We start from the raw sequence: 27,684 nt of genomic DNA, 5'->3' as shown, positions 1-27,684 counted from the left end.
CAACTGGGTGGGGCTCTGTCTTAAAAAAAAAAGTCCTGATCAAATCAAATTTGGTGGCATGAAAATGGCAAGGAAAAACAGGAACAGAAGTAACTTTGGCATGATTCTGATTTGGCTTCAGGATGGCTGACTTGGCATTTCTCTATAGCAGGCATGCTATAGAAGATTACAAAACTGGAATTGGAATTTTTCATTTGGAATTTTTTTCAATTTCTTCTCCTTCTACTCTAATAACTTCTTGTCCTGAAGGATGCCCCTTCTCTCAGCTAGTGTTTTTTTGCTGCTTTGATCAGGAGAAGCTCCATGAACTTAGGTTAACCTGCAGGTTGTTTCACAGCTGCCTCTTTTCACAGCAGAGGTTTTTCTGACACATATTAAAAATGGCAAGGAAGACTGATTCAAGATTGGTAATGTGGGCCATGAGTATCATCACAGGGGAGAGACACCAGGCTCAACTTGGAATGCAGTGAAGACAGGAATTTGCAGTCAACTACAGAGGCAGTGGAAGGAAAGTTGCTAAGTAGCCACATGGGATATAGGGGGAATTTTGCTAAATTGACCTAACAGGGTTCTTTCCGAAGGCAGACTAGGGTGATCAGGTGGTGAGGGTGGAGGATGAGGAGACACAAAGTGGATGTTTTGGTGTGTTTGTGCTGCTAAAGCAGAATACTATAGACTAGTGGCTTCTAAAGAGAAATTTAGTTCTCACAGTTCTGGAAGCTGAAGTCTGAGCTAGAGATGCAGCATGGTCATGCTCTGGTGAAGGCTCTCTCCTGGGTTTAGATGTCTGCCTTCTGTATACTTCCTCACATGGCAAACGCCTGAGCTGAGCAAGCCCCTGAGGACTCACGGGAGCCCTGCTTTCAAGATGTTATTTAATCCAAATTATTTCCCAAAGGCCCTTCCGCTTAGTACCATCACACTATAGGATAGGAGTTTGTATTAGCCACCTTTCCTGTTACTGAAACAAAATATTTTGCACTCGTAACTTGGAGCAGGAGAGGTTCATCTGGCTCACGGTTTGATTTTGGTCTGTGGTTGGCTGGCTGTAAGCCATGAACATCGTGGTGCAAGGGCGAGGCAGAGCAAGGCTGCTCACTATGCAGTGTCCTGACAGCAGAGCAGAGCAGAGCATGCTAAGGGTCCACCTCCCCAGGGCCCGCTTCTAACAGCACGTTCAGCCGTGAACACTGCAGGATCAATGTGCCGGTGAGAGTAATCAACCCTGTGATCCAGCCGCCTGCCCAGTGAATTAAGATTCATTGGCACAGCTTTCAAACTATAAATTCCAGGGGGAGACTCAGACAGTCCATAATAGGGCAATTAGAAAATTCAAAATGGGTCTCTCTTTTCTAGTCTGATTTAGCAGAATTCTTGCTATAGCAGGGCAAGCCAGGTGGACAGAGAAAACAAGCTCAGAGAAGCCAGTCTAAAATATGCTCAAGGAGAGTCTGTGTCAGGATCTGTTGGATCCATGAAAGTTGTTTCAGGAATCATAGTCTAGCGCCACTAAGGAGAGAAGGCCACTGAGCTGAGCTTGGTGCTGGGTGCTATGGAAGTTCTTTCCCATGGCAGTCTCTCTTGCTTATAGTTTAAAATCTGATCAGTATTAAGATACTGCTAATATAAACATTTTTTCCTCTTGAAGGTGACTGCATTTCTATGCATTCATTCATTATAAAACATATAGTAGCATAAATCAGACAGCCTTTTTTTTCTTGTTGTAGTTATTTGTTCCCTGACTTTAGACAGTACATTAACAGGAGTTTGAGGAATTCAAAAGCATTTATTGGTAAACGTAAATGCAAGGAGAGTCCTCTATCATAGGATAAAAATTTATGTTTCAGTGTTAGTAAAGGCTTCTGAGTTTAAGGATCCAATGATATTGTGATACAGGGTAAATATTAACATTTTGATTATTAAAAAGTATGTATAACTGGAAGCCTTTTTAAACAATATCTTCCAGCATATTCTTAGGGTGTACAAATTACAAAGTATGTTTTCAGGACTTGGTGAGTTATTGTCATATCTCCACATGTATATGTATAAAGAACAGGATTTAGGGTGATGATGTATCAAATAAGAGCCTTGCTTTGGGTTGTGCTCAGGGTTGGATGTCATGTTTTAATGCAGATTTGGCATATTTTTGGATCAAAGTGCCAGACTCAGTGTAAATGACTGCAGAGGGTTAGTGCCCTCTCTGAACCAGGGCATGGAGGTGGGGCATGATCACTGAGGATCTGATGCCCAGGGGAAGTGAAAGCCTGCCAGCCTTCCACTAACGGATTGCTGATGACTCAGGGTTGCTCATGCTGAATTGGTCCTGCTAGTTGCAAATGGTCGAGTTTCTAAAGGAGGCATAAACCTTACCAAATGGTAACTTTATGCAGAGGTTGAACATGACACAGAGCAAAGGCGACTGTTTCCATTGTCTGCTTTGCCACACTGTAACGCTATAGACAGCCTTACTGTGCTCCCCGTCTCAGGTTCTCAGAGGCACAGTGACTGCCTTTCCTGGATTTGATGATCGAGCTGATGCAGAAACTCTTCGGAAGGCCATGAAAGGCCTGGGTAAGTTCAACCTCCCGCTTGTTCCTAATTTTATAAAACAAATTAACTAATTTTAGAATAATGAGGTGAAATTTGTAGGCACATTAAGGTAACCGAATAATTTTGTGGGTCATCCTCGATATCCTTCAGTCTCTTCCAGCCATTTACAGACCTCTCATCGGAGGGATTTCATGTGTCACTCGTGTCCCTGCACTGGGGCTCCTTCCCCACCATGTCCTGTGTGCTCTGGCCTCCCAAGGTCTTGTGCATCCCCAGCCCCGCCCACCTTTGCTGCTCTGTCTGGGTCGTCTGTTAGTCCTGGACTCCCTGCATGTTCCTGACACTGCGCTTTCTCCTTTTTCTCAAAGCCTGACTTTCTTCCTTGCATTCCTGCCTCTCACAATCCCTTTCTTCTTCAGGACTGTTGTGGGTGTCACTTTCTCCGTGGACTTTCCCCCAAACTCCTTTCTGCCTCCTGTCAAGCGGAGACAGCCTTTGAACTCCACTTAATACACACACTTCCCCTGAACCATTTGCCATTCAGGCTCCCCTTGTGTTAGTGTGTTGTATTTTGCACACCTACATTATCTGTAATTTGAAGCCCGGTTCTATACCTTTCTCTTTTCCCAGTCTACTGTAGCAGCAGCCTATTGTGCCTCATGAATAGCTGTTACTTGAGTAACTATTTGTTGCATGGTAAACTAGGAGCCTCAGTTTTTAAAAAGTAAGGAGTTTTTTCTACCTATCTCAAGATGCATTGGGGGTAGAGGGTAGTGTACACCAGAAATAAAGCATTTTGTATGTTGTCAGCTTTATTTTTTGAATAAATTATTCAGTAAAACATTAATACATATTTTACATGCTCATAGAAGAAAGCCAGTTGAGTGGGGAGCTGGCTTTGGGGGTTACTGAGAGTGGGTGTGGTGGAGCCGATTTGTAATTGTTAATCCCAAATTACAGGCACCGATGAGGAGGCCATCCTGACTTTGCTGACAGCCCGAAGTAATGCTCAGCGCCAGAAAATTGCTGAGGCCTTTAAGACTCTGTTTGGCAGGGTAAGGTCACCCTCATCCCCAGGTGCAGCATGAGTGGGGCTGTGGTTTTAAGACAGTTCCTTGCAGTGAGAGACTCACTGCTTGCAGTGAGAGACTCGGTCAGGACTCTGCAGGTATAGAATGTGCAGTGTTCAAGTCCTTTATATGAAATGATAATAGCATTTGCATGCAGCATGTGGATACCATCCTGTTTACTTATGTCGGTAGCTAATACAGTATAACTGCTCTTTTATTTAGAGGATCACAAAAACATCTGTACATACTCAGTACCAATGCAGTTTTTCACCTGAATGTTTTCAGTTGAAGTTGGTGGAACCTGCAGGTGTAGAACCCAGATATGGAGGAACAATCATAGTGATTTTTTTCTGTAAAGAATATTATTTACTGCTTTTTTATCTTAAAAAGAAAACAAAATTTTGAAACAATTAATACTTTGTTATCTTTATATTATTTGTTTTGTAACTTTCACCTGTTTTTCTTGTTTTCCTCTAAATTATAAGCTGTTGGTAGGTGATAATCAACTGACCTTTTCTCATATTGTTGTTTTTCCTTGCGTGGTGCTCTCAAGGTCTCAGAAGGCTCCTTTTCTCTTCTTCTGTGCTCCCCACCGAGCCATGTTTTATTCCCCATTTTTTGTTATGACAGAGTCGTGGTTCTCTTTGTGGTCATTTTAAGTTAATTTTTAGTTAATCGATCTAAGTGCATTTATTAACAATTCATAATAAAAAAAGATTACTAAAAGAGTGAATGTGTATGTGAAAAACTTAATCAATTTGATTATCTTGAAAATTTATATTTGGTTAAGAAACAAATGTAAAACAGAAAAAAATTGGTCTTTTTTTGTTTTGTTCCTGAAGTATTGGTGACTGAACCCACAGAGTTATGTGTGCTGGGCAAAGGCTCTACCACTGAGTTGCTGTGTATCCCGTGCCTACCCCTAAGAAAATGTTCTAAATGTGGTGTTTTTTCACCTGGTGTGCTGAAAATGACAGAAATTTCATCATTATATGTGCATTTTTACCCGTACTAACAGGTATCTTTCAGTGGTCAGAAGCATAATAATGACCGTAATGTATTTCATATTATGTTATTAGCTCTTGACAGAAAAGAAAAAAAAATGTTCAGGTATGACAGGCTAAATAAAAATGCATTTAGGTTTTTTGTTTTGGGGATTTTTGTGAGATGTACATGTTCATCAGAGTAGCTTTTTTTGTTGTTGTTTTGAGACAGGGTCTTACTATGCAGTTCAGGCTGCCCTTGAGCTGACTTTGCATCCAGATTGCAGCTCAGATTGGTCTTCAACTTGTATCAATCCTCCTGCCTCAGCCTCTTGAGTGCTAGGACTGCAGGCATTTGCTCCCATGCCCAGCAGAGTAGTGTTTTTTAATGTCAGGTTTTAGCCTACTTCTTTTCTTTTGTGGTACTGGAGATCGCATCTAGGGCCTTGTGCGTGCTATCTAGTGCTCTATCATGGAGCTATTCATCAATCCATGCTTTTAGTTTACTTTTAAAATTATTCATTGTTTTTAACTTTTGAAGTCAATAAAAACATGTCTTAAAAACAAATAGATGATTTGTGAGTGACTTTGCTTAACATTTAGGTCAGAGGTCAAAAACAGGTGCTGCCAGGGTGGGCTTTTGTTTAACTCCTTGAACCTTGGAGATAGCAGCATATAGATTTCATTTAAGCAAAGGACTATCATTTATATTTAAGAGTCACTTTAAAAGCTCTGTCTGGCTAAGCAGCTTATCTTTTCTGTGAGCTAGGATCTTCTGGATGACTTGAAATCAGAACTGACTGGAAAATTTGAGAAGTTAATCGTGGCTCTGATGAAACCCTCTCATCTTTATGATGCCTATGAACTGAAGCATGCTCTTAAGGTAAAGGGATGTCATACATCATGTCATTTTGTTTGGGTAATTATTGTGTCTTAAGGTAAAGGGATGTCATACATCATGTCATTTTGTTTGGGTAATTATTGTGTCTTAAGGTAAAAGGATGTCATACATCATGTCATTTTGTTTGGGTAATTATTATGTCTTAATTACCGTGTCTTAAAAAATCATACCCAACTTATTTCAGTGAGGGCTACTTTTAAGGCACAACTGTAGGAAGCAATAAAGTAAAGGAAAGAAATCATATGGGTCATTTATTAGTATTGTATACTTAACCTCAACAACATTGGCTACTTAAATTTTTAATCTTTTAGAGATTTTTGTTTTATGTTTGTGTCTATCTTCTGATTTTGAGCAGTGTTTAAAAATGTTACAAACGAAATGTTTCAGCTCATTAAGTTGAAAGTTATCTGGTTAAGGAACAACAAAGTAACTGGTAAATTTGTTACAATTTCACTTGTAGCAGAAAGTAAATGTGTATTTCCTTGAGCAGTGTGGGATATATAAGGCTACACTGAAACATTTATTTGGAGTTGGGGATAAGTTCAGGGGTTAGAAGTTGAACTTTAAATAAGAGAGAAATTGAGGTTTAACCTCGAGGAGTTAATATAGCTCAGGGAGTCTTAGGGAGTGGAAGGAGAAACATATTTATTCAGTTAGAAGCCTGTTTATGCAGATTTGCTTCATTTTCCTACAGTGACTCTTGTGGAATAAAATAAAGTAGTAAGTTATTGTGGAAATGTTTCTGGACTGTCAACAGTAGCTGAAATTCTGACAGAGGATAAACCCAGGTTTTTAATGTTTCATATTTTTTGGTAAAGAAATAGAAATAAAAAGGAAATAGACTTAAATCATTTTAAAAAACCTTAAGTTCAGCCATAGTATTTCTTATATTTTCTAATTAGCAATGTAGGTAAGAGTTTCATAAGCAGAAAAAGGAAAAGAAACTAAAATTATTTCCCAAAAATCCAGAAAGCACATTTCAATTCCATTCTACTGATACAATTCATGGAAACTGAACCATGCTATCTTTATTGTTGCCTGTGTTAGCTTTCCCTTACTATAAGAAGTACCTGAAAAGGTTTGTTCTAACTCACAGTTTTAGAGTTTCAGTCTGGAATACACTGGCCCTGTTAGTTTGAGCTTGTGGCCAGGCAGCACATCAAGAGCACATGGCTGAGTAAAACCACAGCCCTTACTGCTGGGAAGCAAGAGAGAGAGTAGAGAGAGGGCCAGGGTTTTATAGTCTTCTGCAAGGTCACACCCAGTGACCTGAGGACACCATACTAGGTCCTACCTGCCTTGGTCGTGCTGGTAGAGCTGCTCTGGAATCAACCTTTAATACCTAAGTCTTTAACTATAGCATTATCTCGGATGCAGAATTTGCTTGTGGCTTCATATAGAATTTAACTTGGGTATAGGGATTTATTTTCTGAAGTACAGATTGCTTAAGGTACAGATTCTGAGGTACAGGTATTTTCTCAGGTACAGATGGTGACCCTCTAAATAAATGTGTGAAACATTTTTTGTCGTTATTTTTCAGCCTTTTTGTTATTTCACATTATTAAAATGTTTGGTTTTTAAACTAGAATTAGCTGATCAAATTGTAAGTTATAAATTTTTGTAACCTATGGTATATATACACACATATATGTATGTTCATGTATAATAGTATATACATTTATTTAACAATAAACATTGTTTTCATTAGACAAAAGACAATAAAGGAAATAAACTTTTGGAGATAAAATTCATTGAACATTTCATATCACTAATGGAATTTATCAATGAAATAGTCTATGTTGTATTGGATGATATGTGACTGATTATACAATTTGATAACATCTAGGAAGATAATTTTCTTTTTAATCTTAGTGATGTATTTTCTTTCTTAAAAATAAATTTTCACAGGGAGCTGGGACGAATGAGAAAGTATTGACTGAAATTATCGCTTCAAGGACACCTGAAGAAATAAGAACCATAAAGCAAGTTTATGAAGCAGGTATTTTGAATTGCATACTGCCTGTCTTTATCACTGTATTTGTCAAGCCTGAATGCAGCACTTTTATAGATACAGCCAGCAATGATACATGGTCGTAATAAATAAATGAATGAATGAATGAACTACAGTTAAGGTATTTTTCCTCTTCAGTTAAAAAAAAAAAACACTTGCCTTTCAGTCTGAACCTATTTTAAGTAGTTTACAAGAAACTACGAATAAAGATGAACTTTACTTTTGCATAGGATTTAAACTACTAGAGGAATATACAGATTATCTTTTGCATAGTGTAAGGTGTTTATAAGTACTTTTCTTGCATAGTGTAAGGTGTTTATAAGTACTTTTTCTTGAAGGTAAGAGGTATCTAAAAAGCATTTTGGGAACATGGGAGATGGAACCTAAACTCTTTTTCAGATTAGAGTTGATGGAAGTTCTTGTGTACATTTGTTTTAGCTAATGGCAGTGTTTGAATGACATACATTTTATTTTTCTTTTAGTCTGCTTCCTTTTAAATTCAACCTAGAGTACCCTGTGAAGGGGACCAAGCAGATGAGATGGAAGTAGAGGTAGAGAGGGGTTCTTTTCTTGTCATGTCAGCCTTTCTGAAGCCCACTCTTTCTTCCTCTCTTGAGAAAGACCAGCCGTCTAGCTGGTTAGTTCAGTGCAGGCTGCACACCTCATTCATGCCTTTTCTGTCTCTGTTTTGGTGTTAGTTTGTTGATCTTAGAAAGCACTTTGTTAAGCCATCAAGTCAGAATGATATGAAATTTAGACTAAATAATTACCTTTCCAAAGTGTGGGGGTCTCTCTTTGGTGTTTTTGTTTTAATAGTTAGAGAGGTCCCAACCACTGAGCAGAAGTGACACATATATCTCAGCTTTTAGGTTTATTTGCTGTGTTACTCAGAGATCTCTTTCTGGGAATGTTGACATCGATGATTGAACCTTTGTGCTGCTGGGTGACAAGTGAGATGTGGCAGGGGACAGTGGCTCTGTGATGTATTCCATTCATCTGTGTTCTTGAGCACTAGCTGTATATCTAACACTGTTCTAGCTGTGCAAACACAGCTCCTGTCCTGAAGAGGTTTGTGTGCAGCTTGAGGGCTGAGGATGACATGAACATCACCAGGTATTTGGGTGCTGAGAAGAGTTCATGTATTAAATAGGACAGGCTTTCAAGACTCAGTGGGCTTACTGAGTATCTGTTTTCAAATGAGTGGATAAGGAAATAGTGCGCACACACACACACACACACACAGTGCAATTTACTCCAACTTAAAATAGGAACTCCTGTCCTTTGCATTTTGATTTTTCCTTTTAGTCCACCTGACCTTTTTTGTTTCAGCTTAGAGTGTCCTATGCATGGAACTTGGAAGCACAGATGAACTTGGAAGGTGTTCTAAATGAAAAAAGGTGCAGGAATACAAATAACTGCATGATCTCACTTACACATGGAATTTAAAAAATTGAACTGAGAGAAGTGGATAGTAGAATGGGGGTTGCCGGGGGCTGGGTGTTAGATGGGGAGGGGAAGGAGATGAGGGGATACTGGTCACAGGGCACAGTGTTTTAGTTAGGCAGCGTGAAAAAGTTCTGAGCGCCTGATGTTTAGCATAGAGACTAGATTAATATTTCTGTATACTTCAAGTTTTCCTGGAAAGTTTTACATGTGCTTCTCTCTCTCTCTCTCTTTCTCTCTCTCTCTCTCTCTCTCTCTCTCTCTCTCTCTCTCACACACACACACACACACACACACACACACACACACACACACGCAGCTGTGTGAGGTGATAAAACACTGATTGGTTTGTGGTAATCATACATGCATCAAAACACCATGTTGTATACCTTAAATGAATGCTATTTTTGACATTTACAGCTCAGTGGAGAGTGGGGAAGAAAAGACAGTGGGTTTTAAGAAGGTATTCTGGGCACAGGTGCCCACTGTCCTCTGTGGCATGGACACTAGACTGAGAAGAGTAGATTCAAGGATTGGGGAGAGCCCGCCTGTAGTACAGGAACTGTGTGTGTCTATTAGGAAGAGAAATTGAATGAGCCAGGCTAGGCTGGGTCAGTGGTGGTGAGCCTGTGGCCACACCAGGCTGTTTGTGTCCTTGGAAGCTCTGAAGGGTTTGTCATCACTGAGCTATGTCCCAGGTGGTTTTGCATGACTGGATGATGAAATTGGACTTGATTCAAAGGCACTGTAAGTTCCAAAATGGGCTGTGGAGTGCTGAAGGAACAATTGAAAGAAGAAAGGGGTTTTGAATCAGGAGGCTTACTTAATAGCCAGATGTGTGTGGCGATAGGCGAGGTTTTCAGTAGTTAAGGCTCTACCTAGGGCGATGGGGGAGGTTTGGCAAGCTTAAATCACAGAGAAAGAAACCTTTTGATATGATTTGACATTTGTTATTTACAGGTGTTGAAACAGAGGAATCAGATACCTGCAAGGTTTTGTTTGGGAAATTGGTTGGAATAAACGTATACTTTTTCCCTTTAAAATAGAGGCTTTAGGGTTTTAAACTTCACCTGCACTCAGATAGTGATTAAATGTTTAAGCACATTAAGGGAATGTGTTTCCTTATAATAGCAGCTGTCTCAGTGTGGGTGGGAAGGGTTTAGAGGCCCCGCCCCTATAGAGGTCTCCCTTGTCCTATGATCTTATATGTTGAAGAGTTGGCAGTACAGTTAGAAGGGTCAAATTTAAAATGTCATTGCTGTCTCTCAGAGTTGTTTTAGTTGCTACAGAGGAAAAAAAAAGCTTATTAGAGGGAGGGCCTTGCACAAGGAAAGGAAACTCAGGGGATGGAAGACATTTGGAAACCAGTTATGTAAAACATTTGAAAGCAAAACAAAGCTTAAACATTTGAAAGAAAAAACAAAGCTTAAAGCTGTGGTTGATTATATTTGAGAGGCTTTACAGTACTTCCACGTGTCTTTAGATTAATAAATATACGTGGTTGGAAGCATTCCAAATTGCCTGAGTTACGAGTTTGAACTTGAGTCAAGTGCTTTTGAGAGACTTTAAAATTAATTTTTGTCCAACCACTCAAAGTATCTGCAAAGCGCTCATGTTTAGCAAATGCAGTATTTTTCCTTTGTGTATTTTTCATTTGATTAATAGGGTAGGGTATCTTTTTGTGGTTGGTAGAAACAGTAAGTGTGAAATAATTCTGTTGCAGAATATGGCTCAAGCCTGGAAGATGACGTGGTGGGGGATACATCAGGGAACTACCAGAGGATGTTGGTGGTTCTCCTTCAGGTATTGGGTGGGGATGAACTGTATTTGACTAAATGTCTGAGGTTGGGCTGCCCTGACTCTATTAAGTAAAGCCACTTAAAATAATTTTTGGTACTTGCTGATTATTGTGGTTGTTGAATGTTGCCCATACTTACATTTATGACCTAAATTCTTAGTAACTAATACATCCACTTGCTTTTGATAGCAGTACACATCTTCCTCTTCCACCAAATCTAAAATCAGAGGTGGGGGGGGATCATACTAATTTTGGAGTTGTGAAAAGGTAAAATATTAGGATTGATAGGATCTTAATAAATGGCATATTATTGTTAAGAGAAAAAAGCTTCATTTCCATAACTATCAGAAGGAACATGCAGTGTAATTCAGTAATGTGACATATTTTGTCTTACAGGCAAATCGAGACCCTGAAGTTGGAATTAATGAAAGTCAAGTTGAACAAGATGCTCAGGTGAGTGCTGCTACCATCTGATGATGTTTAATTACGACTCAGAGATGGAAAAAGAACTCACGGGGCAGCACAGCCTATGTCGTAAGAGCCTCTAGAAGTGATCTGCTGTGGGTCATTAACATCACAAGACTTGCATGTGTTTATTATTCTCTCTGTCTCTGTTTTGTTTTGGCCAACAGAATAGTTGCTTTATTCCAAAGCTAAAATGAAATAAAGTAAATTACATAGAAGATTCTACCTAGACATGTTCTAGTTTTCTTGTGATCATGGGACATTTATAAAATTCAGAATTGTACAAAAATAAAACTCAGGTGTTACTGATTCCACTGCCTACAGTGCAGAAAATTTCTTAGCAAGAGAAAATACAAAAGAAAGAATAAAAGCTTTAATGATAAGTGGTGTCTAATTACATAACTGATGAGAGGTTATTTTCACATTAGGAAGCTTCTCTAAATTTCCTTTAACAGAATTCTAAACCATAGTGCTTTTCTGGCAACTGTTCTTTAGTGACTCTCAAAGGAAAGTTTGCACTTAAGGGACTTTCACATCCCAGCATAATCTCATTGTGGTTTATAAAACACTCAAATGTGAGAATTAAGTATTAGGAAATTTGAAACAGGAGAGTTAGAAAATGGAAATCGGTAATGAAGGAATTAGGCACTTAAGTTCCTGGCCTCGCCCAGGGTCATCCAATCTCTCTGGTCACGTGTTTTGGTTAAACTGATGCAGTGTTGGTTGTTAGTCATTCACGGCCAAGAAAGAAATAAATGCATGTGCTCCTCTGCTGGGCTCTTCCCTTGCTGGCTCTGCTGATGGGAGAGGAGAACACTGACTCTCTTGTCGTGTTCTTGTTGTGTCTTGGGGTGCATTGATTTGATTGCACGGTGGCTTCAGAGTGCTGCATTGCTGCCAGGAGGCGGAAAGAATTGAATGCTTTTGAATGTGCAGTATTTGATTTTTACCTTACTGTAGCTTATCAAATGCTATTGTGTCACTTTCTTGTTCAAGACTTTAAAACTCTCCCATTGTCCTCAGGATGCAGTCCGGGCCCCTAAATGTGGTTTGCAAGCCCCTCATGATCCGTGTCTTGCTTTCCCCGTGCCCTACCCTGTGCGCCTTCTCTTGCTTTTTCTGGCCCTCTGACCTCTCCTGTTCACTCCACTCCCACCTGCGCCTCCATGTGTGATTCTTACAGTCCTTACAGGCAAAGTGCAGTGTACCAGGCTTCATGTGTCACTGGCTCAGCCACCCACAGTGACTGCCTTCCCAGGGCACGGAGCGGCCAGTTCAGTTCATCCTGCTCCAAGCATGTAGTTGGCATTCCGTAAATGAATGAATTAGGGCTTGACTCTAAAATAGGGGGTGCGATTTTCCTTCTGTAGATAAGGAAACAAGCTCATGGCTTTTACCAAATAGCAGTGGAGCTGGGATTCCCAGGCAGGCCTGCTGGACCCTGAAGCCCTTTCTCTAGACAGCAGTCTCGCTGTTCCTGACTATCCACTCCTGCCTCTCAGAGTCCTTTGTCATACGAAGGCCTGATTAAATACAGATCCAGTTTAAGTCCGCCTTCTGGTGGAGGGAGAAAGGGCGAGGGCAGCCCGTAGGTCGCCTCCCATGTGTAGGCGTATTGCTTGACGTTGAGACGACCTTGTTGCTTTCCAGGCATTCCTCCTTGTGGGCCTTGGTCAGAGGCAGTGCTCATGACCTCATTCCTGCTCTCAGGAGACGAGTTCTGGAAGCTTTTCAGCAGTCTCTGTTCAGAGTGGCTCTCAGTGTCCCATGGCTGCGTTGGACGGGGAGCTACAGGGAGATTTCCCAGCAGTCGGGGAAGTAATGAGAGCCCTGAGGCGCTGGAGGGAAGGCAGTGCGCTTGAACCCCATTTCCACTGATTTCTGTCCTCAAAGCGCTCACCACAGTGTGCTTCTCAGCCTCCTGGGTGTGTGAGTCACCAGGGAATCTTGTTAAACTGAATGATTCCGCAGGTCCTGGTGGGACCTAGGAGGCTGAATTTCCAGCGTGTTGTCAGGGAGACTCCAAGGCTCCTAACCTGATTCCGCAGGTCCTGGTGGGACCTAGGAGGCTGCATTTCCAGCGTGTTGTCAGGGAGACTCCAAGGCTCCTAATCCCTGGACCGCACTTTGAGCCCGTAGGCTGTCACTCCTGTCATGCAGCAGATAGGACCATTCAGAGCTCTGATAGTGAGATGCTGGAAGGGACTGCTGTGTGGGGTTGCTTTAAAATACCCTTTGAACCCAGCTTTTCTTCCCTTCCAGTGACTGGGGGCGAAAGAGAGCAAGCTACACTGGCTATAAGTTTTTAATTTCTTAAAATGGGTTATTATTAATTCAACCTGCTGGAAATAATTATTCTTTCAGCTTTATGGAAAGGAACACATTCATTTAGACCTTGTAGTAAGGGCAGATAAACTCATCACTAATGAGAATTTGAGAATTCTTACTTGAGGGTAAACTGAAACAAGCTTTTGGATTTTTTTCTCTACTAATACCTGACACCAGGAAGATTTGTGTTAAATCACATATAAATCACTAATAAACCACAGTGAATGATTCACCCAGGAACTGAACATTTTGTAGATAATCCGTTTCATTTTAAATTATTTTTTAATGTGTCAAATGTCTTTTTAAAATGTATTACATGGGTTTAATAGTTTTAAAATATTGGAATGAATTTGTATTTTCTCTGTCAAATCTTTGTATGTGTGGAGGAAAAGTTGAGTGCAGAAAGAGGAGAGGAAAGGAGAAAGGAATCAGTGTTTATTGAGCAGCTACTACTGATTACCTGCTACTGCTCAATGAATTACCTAGGTTATGTGATCTCCATTAATGACCCTGTAGAACCATGAATCCTGCTCTGCAGATAAACATGGAGGCTTAAGAAGTGACTAAGTAGCTCATCATGATCTCACAGATAAGAACCAGAACCAGATCTTTCTTGCCTTCCAAGCTTCTGCCTTTATCCTGAACCAGGGCTTTTCAAACTGTGCTCAGGGTGAACTGTAAGGGAAGGGGGAGCCATGAGGAGGTGTAGAGGTCCCTCATCCATTCCATGGGTTTTGGACATTCTTATTTAGAGGCAAGATACATAGATTAATACATAACAAAATCTTTAAATATCATTGTTCTGTGAGGAGACACCATCTCCAACATCATTATTGCTTATGGTTTACTAATCTTTTCAGAATAGATTTTTTTTTTTTTTATCAGTACTGGGGCTCGAACTTACGACTGCCTGCTTACAAAGCAAGTGCTTATGCTGCTGAGCTAAATCCCCAGCCCCCAGAATAGATACTGATTCCAGGCATAATTCTTCCAAGAAAACTGAGACTGTAGTTAAAGAATAGTTGATGTTTCACCAGTTATGCCCATAAAACAGGTTTAACTGCTCTACCTATTACAGACAATTTCTAGAAATACAGAAACGTACATAAAATATGCATGCATTAACAACACCTGCAGTATTGTGTAGGATGACCCTTCTCCCCCTTCGAGTGTGAGTATGTATGTGTATCTCTTGTCTACATGTAGAAAGTATACCAGGGATGGTTGCCATCATCCCAAGGATGCTGACATAAACGGTAATTTTATTCCTTATTAGTGTTTTTCTCTATCTATAAGATTTCTTAAAGAATTTGTCTCATTTTTCTGATTAAAAAAAACTATTTTAGGAAAGGTCCGTATAGTCCTAAAATGTAGATACACACATGGTTTCCGTGGTAATGGTCTTTTCAGTTTTGAAGAACATCTTCACATTCCCAGAATTGATACTGGTTGCTTTTATTCGTAAAGTAAATTGAGTTTAAGGTTTGAGTGTAAAAATATGTCTCATCTTTTTCTTTAGTACTCTAGAAATGTAACAAAAAATAAATCTAGATCACCGTAATCAATATTCTTAGAAGTCTTGTAATCAAACTTTCACTTCCAATGCAAGTGGTTATTACTTTCTGTTTGTTTGAGCTGCTACCTCTGGGGAGCAGCTATAAAACACTTCATGCATGTTGGCTTAAGGGTACACAACTTGAAATTAGTAACTAAAGAGTACTTTTGTGTGCTGTCATAAACCGATTCTTGGGTTTTAATAAATTACCTTCATCTTAGTAGGTGGATTCAGATTTAACGATAATGCTTGTATATAGGTTATTTTTTATGAACGCTATATGAACACTGGAAACCATTGATCTTTTTCATGTCAAAAAGTAAATATGGTTGCTCACATGACTCGGCACAAATGTTTATTGGTGCCTGATATGTACCAATCACTGTGCTACACTAACACTCTTAAAAATTTAGTGTGCTCTTTGGAATATGAACACATCTTAAAACTAGCCTTCAATTTTAGTTGTAAAGAGAAAATATGGAGAGTACTTTTCATCCTGGACAGCTATAGAATAAGTAAAACAGAAAATACAGATAACTTAGCTCCCAGGTAAATTATTTCCCAGCCTGTTAGGTACATGTATCAACACTGAGATAATCAGAACTTCCCCTCAGCCCACTCTGTTGTGCCTGACAGATTGGGAGTTACAGCAGATGTTCTGAGAAGATTTAATGTTGCACTCTGGCTGGACTTTCCTGCTTTTGCCCATTAATTTGTGGTGGCACAGCTCAGCGGCAAGCTGCCAGGTAGTTCCTGTTTCAGTGGGCTGAGTATCACTGTTGAAAAGTTTAGAAATGGCAAGTGTATGCAGATGAATCAGGTGAATTTACTATTCAGGGAATAAAGAACAAGGGTGATTAAGAACCTGGGAAGGAAACACAGAAGACCAGTTTATTAACTGAGGTTGAAAATTTTGCAGACTCTGTTTCAAGCTGGAGAACTTAAATGGGGGACCGATGAAGAAAAATTCATCACCATCTTTGGAACACGAAGTTTGTCTCATTTGAGAAGGGGTGAGTGAAAAAAATCTGCGTGAGACAAACACTTTGGCAAATTTTGAGAATATAAAGCAGTGTGGCAAAATATTTGTCACCTAGAGGCACTTAATGAACCAGGTTTTGTGTGTGTCCACATAGTAATGTGGAGAAATCTCATCACTCGCTTTGCTTGTTAATCCTCACTTCTCTATCAGAGGATCTCTAGAATTTTACTCTGAGTCAGAAACCACTGAGAATTGGCTCACTACAAGAGTTTTCTCCTAGACATTGATACCGAGACCTTATCTGGATTTTCACTGGTACTTTCAGTACTGGTTGATAGTTCAGTGGCAGGTGACAGGAAATCCTAAGAGGAGTAGCTTTAAAAATTGGGCTTTATTTCTGAAGGTTGAGTTCCATGTTTGATTTGGTGGGACCTGGAATGTTTCCGTGTTTCTACTCTATTATCGTTAATGTTTAGATTTTTATTTCTATGCTCATTACCTTATCATCATAAATTGGCTGCTATAGTTCAAAATATATGCATTTGCTAGCAAGAAGAAAAGAAAGGGGTAAATTAGTTATACCTATTACTTTTTATAAAGAAAGAGAAAGATTACTTAGAATTCCCTGCAGCAGAATTACTTTAGATCTCATGGTTATAACTTTTAGGGGGTTCAGGAAACCAGTGAACAAAGCATTTATAAACCATTACTTAGAGCCTGGTGCAGGAATCTTTGAGCATCAGGATTGTTATAAGGGGAGTAAAGGCTGTGTTCTAGGAAAGGTCAGGAGGGCAGTATCTGGTCAGACTAAATACTTTGTTCTGGAAAGAGTGATCTTCATGTGACTAAGGCATTGTTTTTTGTTTTTTTAGTGTTTGACAAGTACATGACTATATCAGGATTTCAAATTGAGGAAACCATTGACCGGGAGACTTCTGGTAATTTGGAGCAGCTATTGCTTGCTGTTGGTAGGTAATTTTCAATGTATATAATGTTTGTGGTGATAAGAGATTAAGTATTTTATTCAAATGAGGTTAAATCTGAAGACAACCATATATTTCTTTATGGAAAAATGAACGTGCCATGCTGTTGGGTGGCATCAGTCCCTAAGTTTCTAATTTAGAAATCTGTTTTCATGTTAGAAATATAGGATCAAGCCAGGTGCAGTGGCGCAGGCCTATAATCCCAGCACTTGGGAGGCTGAGACAGGAGGACTGCTGTGAGTTTGAGGCCAGCCTGGGCTATGAAGTGAGTTAAAGCCTAGCCTGAACTGCACAGTGAAACATTGTCTCAAAAGACCAAAACAAACAAACGAACAAAAAAGACAACAAAATGGAATACATAATCATCAGATTAGTTCAAAATGGAAATATTAAGTATCATTAAAAAATCATTTTGAAACTCCATTGAACCTACTACTGTTTCATTATATGATGTCGTGGGCATTTTCTTAGTGGATGGTAAATACTGTGACTGATACCTGTGGAATTTTAGAATTCTCTTGCATACCATCCTCACAGCTTTGAAGCAAACTGAGAAACTGTCATGTGTTTAGAAAAAGAGTATCTTTGATATAATAGAAGATGAAATGATAGTTCTTTTGAGGTTACATGATTGAGAATTTTATTTGAAGCAAATGTTTAGAATAATCTGAGAAAATTGGAGACCTGAGTGTGTGCAGGTGAGTTTTATTACTCTCCAAAGCCAAAAAGAAGCTAATTTGTGAGTTCCCAGTGATCCTGGGTCTCACATGGGATCTGCAGGGAACTTTTGTCTAATTTTAGTTCTGAATATTAGGTGTTGAGCTCAGTTTCCTTTTTCCTTGAGAATAAGCTAAAGATTTGCATGAATTGACACTAAAAGTAGCTTTTCATTTGAATATGCTGCTAGTGAGCTTTTATTAGAAAGCTATTAGTGCCTTTGTAATTAGAATACACATGAAAATTATGACCTTTTGATTGCTGGTGTCAGTTTTTCTAAAGCAGTGGGAAAGTGAGAGTTCAAAAACCTCATCAGTCAAGGCTAATTTTTGTTTATGAAGGAGTTTTTGTATGAAGCTGAACACACTGAGGTATTAGCATACTTAATTGCTATTGGTCATGTACAAGTTCAGAGAGGATACACTCTTCTGATGTGAGTTTGAGTATTTGTCCAGAGTTGAACTAATATCATGCTACTAATGAATTGTGAATTTTAAAGAATACAGAGAAGGTATAGGAAGGTAGACCACAATTTTTCAAAGATCAGCGAGGACAGTAATCTATTTTTTTTTGTCTTTTTGAGACACGATCTCACTATGCAGTTCAGGCTGGCCTTGAGCTCACTTTGTAACCCAGGCTGGTCTTGACCTCACAACAATCCTCCCAACTCAGCCTCCCAAGTGCTGGGATTACAGGCGTGAGCCACACACCCGGTAAGGACACTAGTCTTATAGGATTTGCTTGAATGTCTTGGAATTAAAGCTTCAAAAGTCTTTTAATTCATTGGTGATGAAGGAGGTTGTGGTGTAGTAAAATGCCAGGCTGCTGAAACTGCCGCAGCCACAGGTGCTGAGGGAAGACAGGGGCGTAGAAGAAACCTGTGCCTTTGTTCTGTGTTTTCTTTTTATGAAGAACGCAACTCCAAGGAAAACTGAAGCTAGTATCTGTGAAAATAGTTGGCGAGTGAGGAAATCAGTTTGCAAATAAGCAGCTCCTTAACACGTTACTTTTTAAAAAAATTCTGAAATTTTTTTTAACGGTGCCGGGTTTTGACCTCAGGACTCCACACATGCTAAGCAAGTGCATTCTCACTGAGTTAAACCTCCAGTCCTAGCCTAAGTTACTTTATTTTCTTGATAGAATAATGTCTGATCATTGTATTTTTTATTTTCTTAGTGAAATCCATTCGGAGTATTCCTGCCTACCTTGCAGAAACCCTGTATTATGCTATGAAGGTAAATAGCTGTCCTGAAGATTCTAATTTGTCACTTTAGTTATGTTTCTCCATCGCTGATAGGGAATTTTTTTTCTTCTTAAAATATATAACCCAGGTAGGTCTATTACATTGTTTGGCTTTATTGACTTAACCCAGGTCAGGGGTGTTTGATGCTGTGTTCAAAGTTTTTAAACAACATACCTTTGTTTTTCTTTTTTAAAGGGAGCTGGGACAGATGATCATACCCTCATCAGAGTCATGGTGTCTAGGAGTGAGATCGATCTGTTTAACATCAGGAAGGAGTTTAGGAAGAATTTTGCCACCTCTCTTTATTCCATGATTAAGGTATGTCTTGGTTACTTTTCTTATTGTTGAGACAAAATACTCGATACCCAAAGGTAAGGGAAAAGTTTATTTACATCAGAGTTTGTAGAGGTTGTAGTCCGTAATTGGCTGGCTCCAAGGCAGGGTGGCATGGCAGAAGACGGCAAAAGCAGCAAGAGCAGAACGGGGAGGAGTGGAGAGAGCAAGCCTCTTTCCCTCCCTTATATAGTATGCAGGCTTCCTGCCCGAGGGCTGGTGTAGCACCTCCACGTATAATCCCAGCATTAGACCATAAATGACAGACTCTCGAGGCCCATGCCCATGACTGCATGAGACTTTGGGGGGACATCTAAATATATATCATAACAAGATAATAGAACCTTTTTGTAAATTCTGTTTAAATGCCTAGAGCAGGTCAATAGGTAGCATTTAAGTCACAGATGGGGGAATCCAATACTTGTGACAGTGTTAGATTTTAATTGTGAAAGTAGAGCTCGGAGTTACAGGAGTGAAACTCAGCACAGTGCTTTCTGAAATACGGACCATAGCTCCTAAGGGAGAGTTTGAGTATCGGTGAGCTGAACCTCGTGGTGAACTTAGAAACATTTTTTAGTAGTGGTGACAGATGACTCAACAAGCCCAAGTCCTTGCCTCTGGTAATAATGTGTTCATTCTGTATTTTATCAGTTTCAGCTGTCTGTTGTTTCCTCCTTTCTAGAATACCAGATTTTTCCTTTGTTTATTATCCATTATCACCTTGTGTCTGGTGTTCATTCATAGTTCAGGAAGAACTAGCCAAGTCATACCTTGACTGAAGCTCCTAATCACTGTTGGTAGATTTAAGAGCTAGGACACGAGGAGCACAGCAGCAGATCAGGGGTGCTGCAGTAGTGAGTTCAGTCTGCAAGAGGGAGGGCAGGGGCTTTTCAGCCTGGGGCTGGGGACAGAGCTTGGGGTGGGGAAAGAAGTGAGAGACGTAGCCGGCTTTCAACCTGGAATAGAAGTTAGGCTGCTAGGGGGCCTTTAAGCTAACAAGTGTTACTATTAATTTTATTCTCTTAAAAGCAAGTCACTGTGATCTAGAATTAAATTTGGCCTAAGGTCTTTTGGCGCCTGACCCTTTGGATGTGTTAGTGTGAGCCAAGTACAGAACAAGATTTCAATGAGCAAAACCTTCTGACTTAATGTTGTGTAGTTTGGCTGGGCTGAAGGGCACCAGAGAGTTTGCCTTTGTACTTACAGCTTGAAACCTTAATATTTCATCCACATCTGTGTGTGAGACAGAGGCGAAGTATGTTTTGCTTCTCTTTCTGTCTTTGAGGCACAGCAACAACCCCCATGTGGCCTCAGCTTTGCTGCCCTTGAGCCAGCTACATAATGCGTGATAAGACATGGAGTCTATTTTTAAAGCTCGATTTCAATATGCTTATACGTTTCCCTGACCTTTGTTCTCCTAGAGAGAGGCCCATATGGTACTTAATTGTAGATAGAACTATGCCTTTAACAAGTAAATTCAGAAAAATTAAACAGATTACTTGGTAAGAAATTCCTGGTTTAGCATTCCTAATGTGAAAGTCACAGAGAAATTACTCACTTGGGAGAGAAGTCATAGGAGCACAGTTTCTTGGCAGATGCGTCCTGGGGTTGTATTTCCTGTGGATTCCGTGAGTCACGGAGGTTAATGGAGTACATTTGGGTTGTAGAGTGACACATCTGGGGACTATAAGAAGGCCCTGCTGCTGCTCTGTGGAGGAGAGGACGACTGAGTGATCCCTGCCCTGCGGCGGCCCCTGCCACTGCCACCTCCCTCAGCACGTGCAGCTGCAGCTCTCGGACGCCAGTGCCACACCTTGCCTTCCTCCAGCACGCTGCTCACTGACACAGAGAAGAAGATAGTGTGCTTCCTTCCCATCTTCCAGTGAAGCCCTCCTGGCTCTGACTGTCGTAGTACTGAAGTGTACTGACATTACCAAGTCTGGCATCATTCATAGTTGCTTTAAGAGGGCAGATCGCTTTTAGCTTTTTAAAAAAACCTTCCTGTATATTAAACTCATAACCATATTACCTTCATCAGAACCTTAGCCTTGAAATTGTGAACTCCTGGAAATGTTATTAATCATACAACTCAGTTAAACCTACAAAACTATGGTGATTATGTTTAAAGATTAATGACAAATAAACATTTCCTTCCCTCTGAATTATGTGTGCGTGTGTTTAGAAAGTCTGTGTATTTAACAGTGATTATCTTTTTCTTTAAGCCAGTGAACTGGCAGTGGTGTTTGCTGTGGACTGAATTTATAGTTTGTCATTTGAACATCAAAAATGCAGTATCACAAACTGAGTTTCCTGCCTAGCATGGAATGAAGGAGGGTTGCAAAGTCTCTGAGGTGCTTGCAGCATGTTTACTTGGGCGTCAGCTCTGGCAGTACTTGTGGCACCACTTGCTTAGTAGAAAAGCTTATAGAGGCTGGGGATTTAGCTCAGTGGCACAAGCCCCTGTCTGGCGAGTGTGAGGTTGTGAGTTTGATCCCCGGCACATCTCCCCCCCCCCCCCCCCCAAAAAAAAAAAGAGTAGAAAAGCTTATTTTAAAATCTAATGTAAAATTTCAGAATTCTAGATTTTTCTTTTTTTAATTATAAATTCATTTTCCCTTTTTACCACCTACCACTTTCTTGAGACAATACAGTGTTTTTGATGTTGTTTTTGCTTTTTTTTTAGAAAACGGCAGGGCTTTTTTGTCTCCTAATGTTTGCCATTTTTGTTTTCTGCCTTCATACCATCTCTTCAGGCAACTTGAAATTTTTTCTGTTCGTACTTAACAGTTTTGTATATATTTAAAAACATTTAAAAACAAAATGATTGCCATCAAAATATTTGTGATTAAATAGATACTCTCCATTTGAGTACTTCTAAATACTTTTTTTCACAATCTTCCTTGCTACTAGTATTAGGGGAACCGTAAAACTTGTATGTACAAGTGACGTTGGATATTTTTACCCCATACGTATAATTTTGATACAGAACCAAGTTCAGTTACATACACTTGCCATATGAAAGCTGTTATGTTTAAGAGTTATGTTTTTTCATATCTCACTAGCTTTCAATATGCACCTTGAATTATTTGTCATGCCTCGATTTTTAATTCTGTTTGTGAGTTATAAGACCAGTGAGCTTTTGCAGAACTAAACCAGCTGATTCTAAATTTCATGTGAAAATAAAATTGCAAGCAAAACTAAACGAGAGCAATGAGGGAACATTATACTTTACACATATTACAACAGATTCTAAAGCCTGAGTAGTTAATTCATGTAAAACTGTTGCAGAGGCAGATCAAGTAACAAACCAATTATAGGGACTAATGCATTTGAACATTTACTGTGTGATAGATAGGTTTTACTTTTCTATGTAGAAATTGAATTTTTTTTAAGTAAGTGATATGAAGACAATTGGGCAGCTAGCAAGGAAAAGATAGGGTTAGATTCATACTTCATATATTATATAAATCTCAAAGTATTCCATGAAAAATGAAAGACAAGGACATGATAAATTGTTTATAGAGTAAAGTTATTCTGAAACATTAAGAAAGATGTATAACCTCATTCATAGTAAGGATAATCCAAAAACAGAACTATGATGTATGATTTTTCACTTAGCAGAAATCAAAAAATTCTTGATAGTGACTGTGCAAGACACTGTTTTATTGGATGGTGCAAGTGTGAATTTTTCTGCCCTTTAGAAGGCATTAGCATAGATCATATTTACAAATATGTACAGAGCCCTCTCATTCCACAGATGTGTTTCTATAAAACTACAAATACTGTATGTGAAAATAGGTTCAGTGTAGCATTGCTTTTAATCAAGCTTTGAAACAATCTAAAGTTCTGTCAGTAAGAGGCTGGGTAAAGTAACAGTGGATGTTTGTGTAAAACAGCCCCAGAGAATAATGTATTAACTTTCTGTCACTGTGTCAAAGACTTGAGTTGATCAACTTATAAAGCAGGAAAGTTGATTTTGTCTCACAGACTTGGAGGTACCTGTCCGTGGTTGACGTGTTGCTTTGGTACTGTGACAGCACAGCACGTCACAATGAGAGTGAGTGGGAGGGGAAGCCTGTTCACTTCATGGTGGCCAGAAAGCAAAAAGCCGGGATTCCAGCATCCACATAGAAGGCACACCCTACTAACTCCTTTCCACTAGGCCCCACTCCATAAGAGCTCTACCTACCACCTTCCACTCATGTCATGATCTTGGGGGACATTTCAGAACCAGATTATAGCAAGTAAGAGAGCTCCATATATATTGATGTGGAAAAATGTCAAGGAGCTGAGGAATATTGAGATGCATAATAGTGATGAGACTATAGTTAGCATTTGTATTAGCTTTCCTGTCACTGGGACACAATACCTGATATACTTCCATTTAAAGGAGAGGTTTTTATTGGCTCAGAGTTTCAGGCAATTCAGTCTATGGTTGGGTGACTTGGAGGCATGAGCATCATGGCACAGCAAAGATTCGTAGTTCGTGAGAGCCAGGAAGCAGAGCAGGAGCACAGTGTCAGAGATAAAGAGAAATCAGGGACCAGATAGAGACCTGAGGGTCACACTTCCATGACCCACCCAGACACAGCCAGATGGGTGCTTTAGAAATCTGCATTTCTCAATGCAATTAAACTGACATATCAGGATCACATCATGTGTAAGAAAAAGAAAAATTACTCATTTACAGTAGCATACTTCTGAGGGCGATCCATGAAACTGGTAATGAAGGCTCCCAGTGGGGAAGGAAACGGAGGTGAACAGAGAAGTCTTTCGATTATTGAACTGGGTAGATATCTGTTAAACACATTTGCCTAAAACAAAACCTTTAATAATTTGTACAGTAATGGGAAGGAGTATGAAGAAACATTTAATATTTCTAAGACATTTTCAATTGAACTTTAGCAGTGTGTGAGAGCCTGACGATTACTGTTCACTGCAACCTTGTCTTGGTTTGTTACTGCTCAATTCCGCAAAGCTCAGGACTTGTCAGGTTGGAGAAATCTTTAAATGAAAAAGTGTTCAGTCCAGTTTCCAGACACTTGCATCTCATTTTATTTTTTAGAATTAGGTATATTGAGGCTGCATTTACATACCGTAAAATTCATTTGATTCTTGACAAATGTATACTGTTCTGCCTACCCTCACTACAATGATAGCATGAAATATTTGCAAAATGTTTCTTCAAACTCTTGTAGTCCTTTTGCTTATTACCAATCCAGAAAGCACAGCTGGGTTCTGTTTTTTTAGATATTTCTTTACAAAATGTCTTACAAGAGAAGGCATGTGATATGAAGCTTTTAGACCCTGGATCCTTTCATATAGTGTATTACATTTAAGATATTAACATCACATAGCTTGTATCATGAATTCTTTTCATTGCATTCTGCTATAGGAATATAACACAGTATGTTTGTCCAGTTATCAGTGAGTAGATATTAAAGTTATATCCAGTTTTGGGTGTTATGAATAAAATTATAGCATTCATATATAATTTTTATGTGGATATGTTTTTATTTTTCTTGGATAAACAGTTATAGTATTGAGTTACAGGATGAGTCCAAGTTTTATAAGAAACTACCAGTCTGTCTCCCAAAATTGTGTGTATAATTTATTAAAAAAATCAGATATGTATATTATATATAAAATCTCAATGTTGATGACAAAAATAGTAATTCCAGAGGTCAGAAGTTCAAATGGTCTCACTTGGGATAAAAAAATAAAGGCATCAGAAGGACTGTGCTCCTTCCTGGAGGGTGTATCTAGGGACAAAACTAGTCTCACTTTTATTGGCTCAGCTTTTTTCTCCAGTTAAAGAGCTCATGAACTTGTCACTCTGACCTATGCTTTCTTTTATTCCATTTCTTTCTGTACCTCTTCTTTTCTCTTGTAAAGAACTTTGTACTCACATTTGACCCACCAACGTAATTCAGAACAATTTCCCATCTTACAATCCCATCTACAAAAGCTTTTTTATATGAGGTCCTATACTTTAAGGTTTCAGGAATTAAAACCTGGGAATCTTATTAGGTGGGGCTGGGACTTTTTTATTTTTAAGCCTACCATAGATTATTCCAAGCCATATAATTCTGTGTTATACACATCATTTTCTCTTTGTTAGGCTAGGAAAGAGAATCTTTTCAAATTTATATATTTTAGATAGAAGTAGAATGTCCAAATAATGTGTCTTAATTAGTTTTGCTGATGTACATGGGGAAACATTTCATTGCTTGATTTTGAACTTAGGTTTAGTTTTCGAAATCTCTGGGGACAAAGTTTTGCCTGTGTGTGTGTGTGTGTGTGTGTGTGTGTGTGTGAGAGAGAGAGAGAGAGAGAGAGAGAGCGCACATGCACGCACACATTTGCACACACACCGTGATGACTTGTGCTCCGAACACTCCCTCCTAAGTCAGAACAATCTATTTTGTGCCCAGTGGGTGGTGCTATTGATATAATTTCAAACTACTGTCTACAATAAACTTTTAAACCTTTTTGGTGTCATGGTATTTCTGTAAAACTTTCCTCATCCCAAGATATAGATGAAGGTAGATCTAAATGTTAAACCTTTTCTTGGTTACTCATTTATCACCTGACAGTTGCAATGACCTTTTTTTTTTTTTTTTCCCCGACAAAGTATCCAGTTTTGTTCTGGGAAACTCAGGCTGTGCACCCCCAGGGCTCCCCATTGGTCCCAGCCCATTAGTGGAGTGTGGAATATGTCTCTCTCCTTTCTAAAGTCTGTATATATTCTGTAGATGATGCATATTCCTCTTTTTTGTTACCTGACAACAATTAGCTATATAATCACATGTATAACATAATGAAAAAAATCCTATTCTGCAGAATCTGTTTGACTGTTTAGATTCTGATATTTCAAATGAGAGGAGATTTACACAACTTAAATTCATTTATTTCTATTGTCCCCTCCTAAAAAATGACTCAAACTATACTCTGCATATTTTTCACAGACAAATGTTTTCCCAGATTCCTGTTTTTTGGTAGTGACTCTAAAATCTTATTTATTCAGACACAAGATTTTGGGGATTTATTCCTTTATATCTTTGCCTTGTATGTTAAATTAACGATGAAGTCTATAAATTCTACTGTCAATGTGTTTGTCACATGTTTTTCCTTTCCATTCCTACCATTATCCTGTTTCTGGAGCTGAGCACTTACTATATAGTTAGACTATATCATGACTTCTTTTTTTTTTTTTAAGAAAAATACTTCCTTATTTTTTTTAGATTTTAAAAAAAATTTTATTTAAGGAGAAAAAAGAAAAAAAAAACAGGAAAAGGGTACAAGTTATATAGACTTTCAGGAAAAGTAAATAGTAGGAAATCACTAGTTAATTACATATTGTCATCTTAGAAATAGTTGTTGAAGTTACAAAATTAAAGCATACAGAGGGGACTTTCAAACAGTGAGACTGTAAACAGTTTTGTTCAATGATCTAACAAAACTCAGTAATATGGTTATCTTATACACTTAAATATACATGCAGTTATATCTTTTAGAGAACTTTCTACATATTTAGAAGCCAACAGTTTAGCAGTGTTATCAAGAAACAATCCATAGTCTCTCACATCCCTGTTCCTATTCCGTAATTCTGTTTGGTGAATATCAAAAGCTTTTATAATTTCCCCCAGGTATCTGTATAGATTTTTTAAGTTACTGGAAAATCTTTGAGCAACTTGTTCATTCCAGTTTTTCTATTGGGTTCCTGCTGTGATTTTGATTAAGCTGTCTGACTGTATTCACTTTTTGTTCTTTGTTCTATCTCCTCTCATCAGACTTAATATGGGTGGTTGAAAGATGTGTTGAATGCTTAAACTTCAAAAAGTTGTTTATTTATTTTTGAGACAGGGTTTCAGTATGCAGTTTAAGCTGGTCTTGAACTCACTCCGTAGCCTAAGCTGCCCACGATCTCACAGTGATCCTCCTGTCTCAGCCTCTGGAGTGCTGAGATTACAGGTGTGTAATGCCCAGTAAAAAAATTATCAGAGTAAAAGACACATTGCCAAGAACAATAGAAAGAGTGTGTTTGAAGTGAGAGCTAGCATTCTGAGGGGGATTAATGGCAATGTGTTTTTATACTGTAATGAAACTTAAATTTAAATGTTCTCTATTTTTATGATTGTTCTCCACTGATAAAATGTTTATGGCAATTTCTGTTAAATAGAAACATTGTGATGTGTCCTCATCGGTTTTATTCTCTGGATCTGGCATTGTGTGACTTCTGGCTCCTCCCCGAAGGGAAAACTACTATGAAAGGTAAATGTTTTGCATCTGTTCGAACATAAAGGGGAAGCAAGGAAAAAT

At 39.0% G+C, this 27,684-nt stretch overlaps 1 protein-coding gene across 1 annotated transcript in view; it reads left to right on the top strand.

The window, feature by feature from the left end:
• Positions 1 to 21,524, top strand: part of Anxa5 (annexin A5) — a 29,877-nt gene extending 8,353 nt beyond the window's left edge. Inside the window, exons 3-13 of the mRNA XM_003477007.5 lie at positions 2,487 to 2,571; positions 3,511 to 3,605; positions 5,373 to 5,486; positions 7,413 to 7,503; positions 10,682 to 10,761; positions 11,153 to 11,209; positions 16,024 to 16,117; positions 16,959 to 17,054; positions 18,963 to 19,021; positions 19,225 to 19,347; positions 21,030 to 21,524. Coding sequence (XP_003477055.2) covers positions 2,487 to 2,571; positions 3,511 to 3,605; positions 5,373 to 5,486; positions 7,413 to 7,503; positions 10,682 to 10,761; positions 11,153 to 11,209; positions 16,024 to 16,117; positions 16,959 to 17,054; positions 18,963 to 19,021; positions 19,225 to 19,347; positions 21,030 to 21,092 — 957 coding nt within the window. The 3' untranslated portion in view covers positions 21,093 to 21,524. The remainder of the gene's footprint in view (positions 1 to 2,486; positions 2,572 to 3,510; positions 3,606 to 5,372; positions 5,487 to 7,412; positions 7,504 to 10,681; positions 10,762 to 11,152; positions 11,210 to 16,023; positions 16,118 to 16,958; positions 17,055 to 18,962; positions 19,022 to 19,224; positions 19,348 to 21,029) is intronic.
• The last annotated feature ends 6,160 nt before the right edge of the window (positions 21,525 to 27,684 follow it).

The sequence above is a fragment of the Cavia porcellus genome, unplaced genomic scaffold (genome assembly GCF_034190915.1).
Source record: "Cavia porcellus strain 051 isolate PalLab524CR breed Dunkin Hartley unplaced genomic scaffold, mCavPor4.1 scaffold_14, whole genome shotgun sequence".
Taxonomy (NCBI): domain Eukaryota; kingdom Metazoa; phylum Chordata; class Mammalia; order Rodentia; family Caviidae; genus Cavia; species Cavia porcellus.
This window is presented reverse-complemented; position numbering and strand designations above follow the sequence as displayed.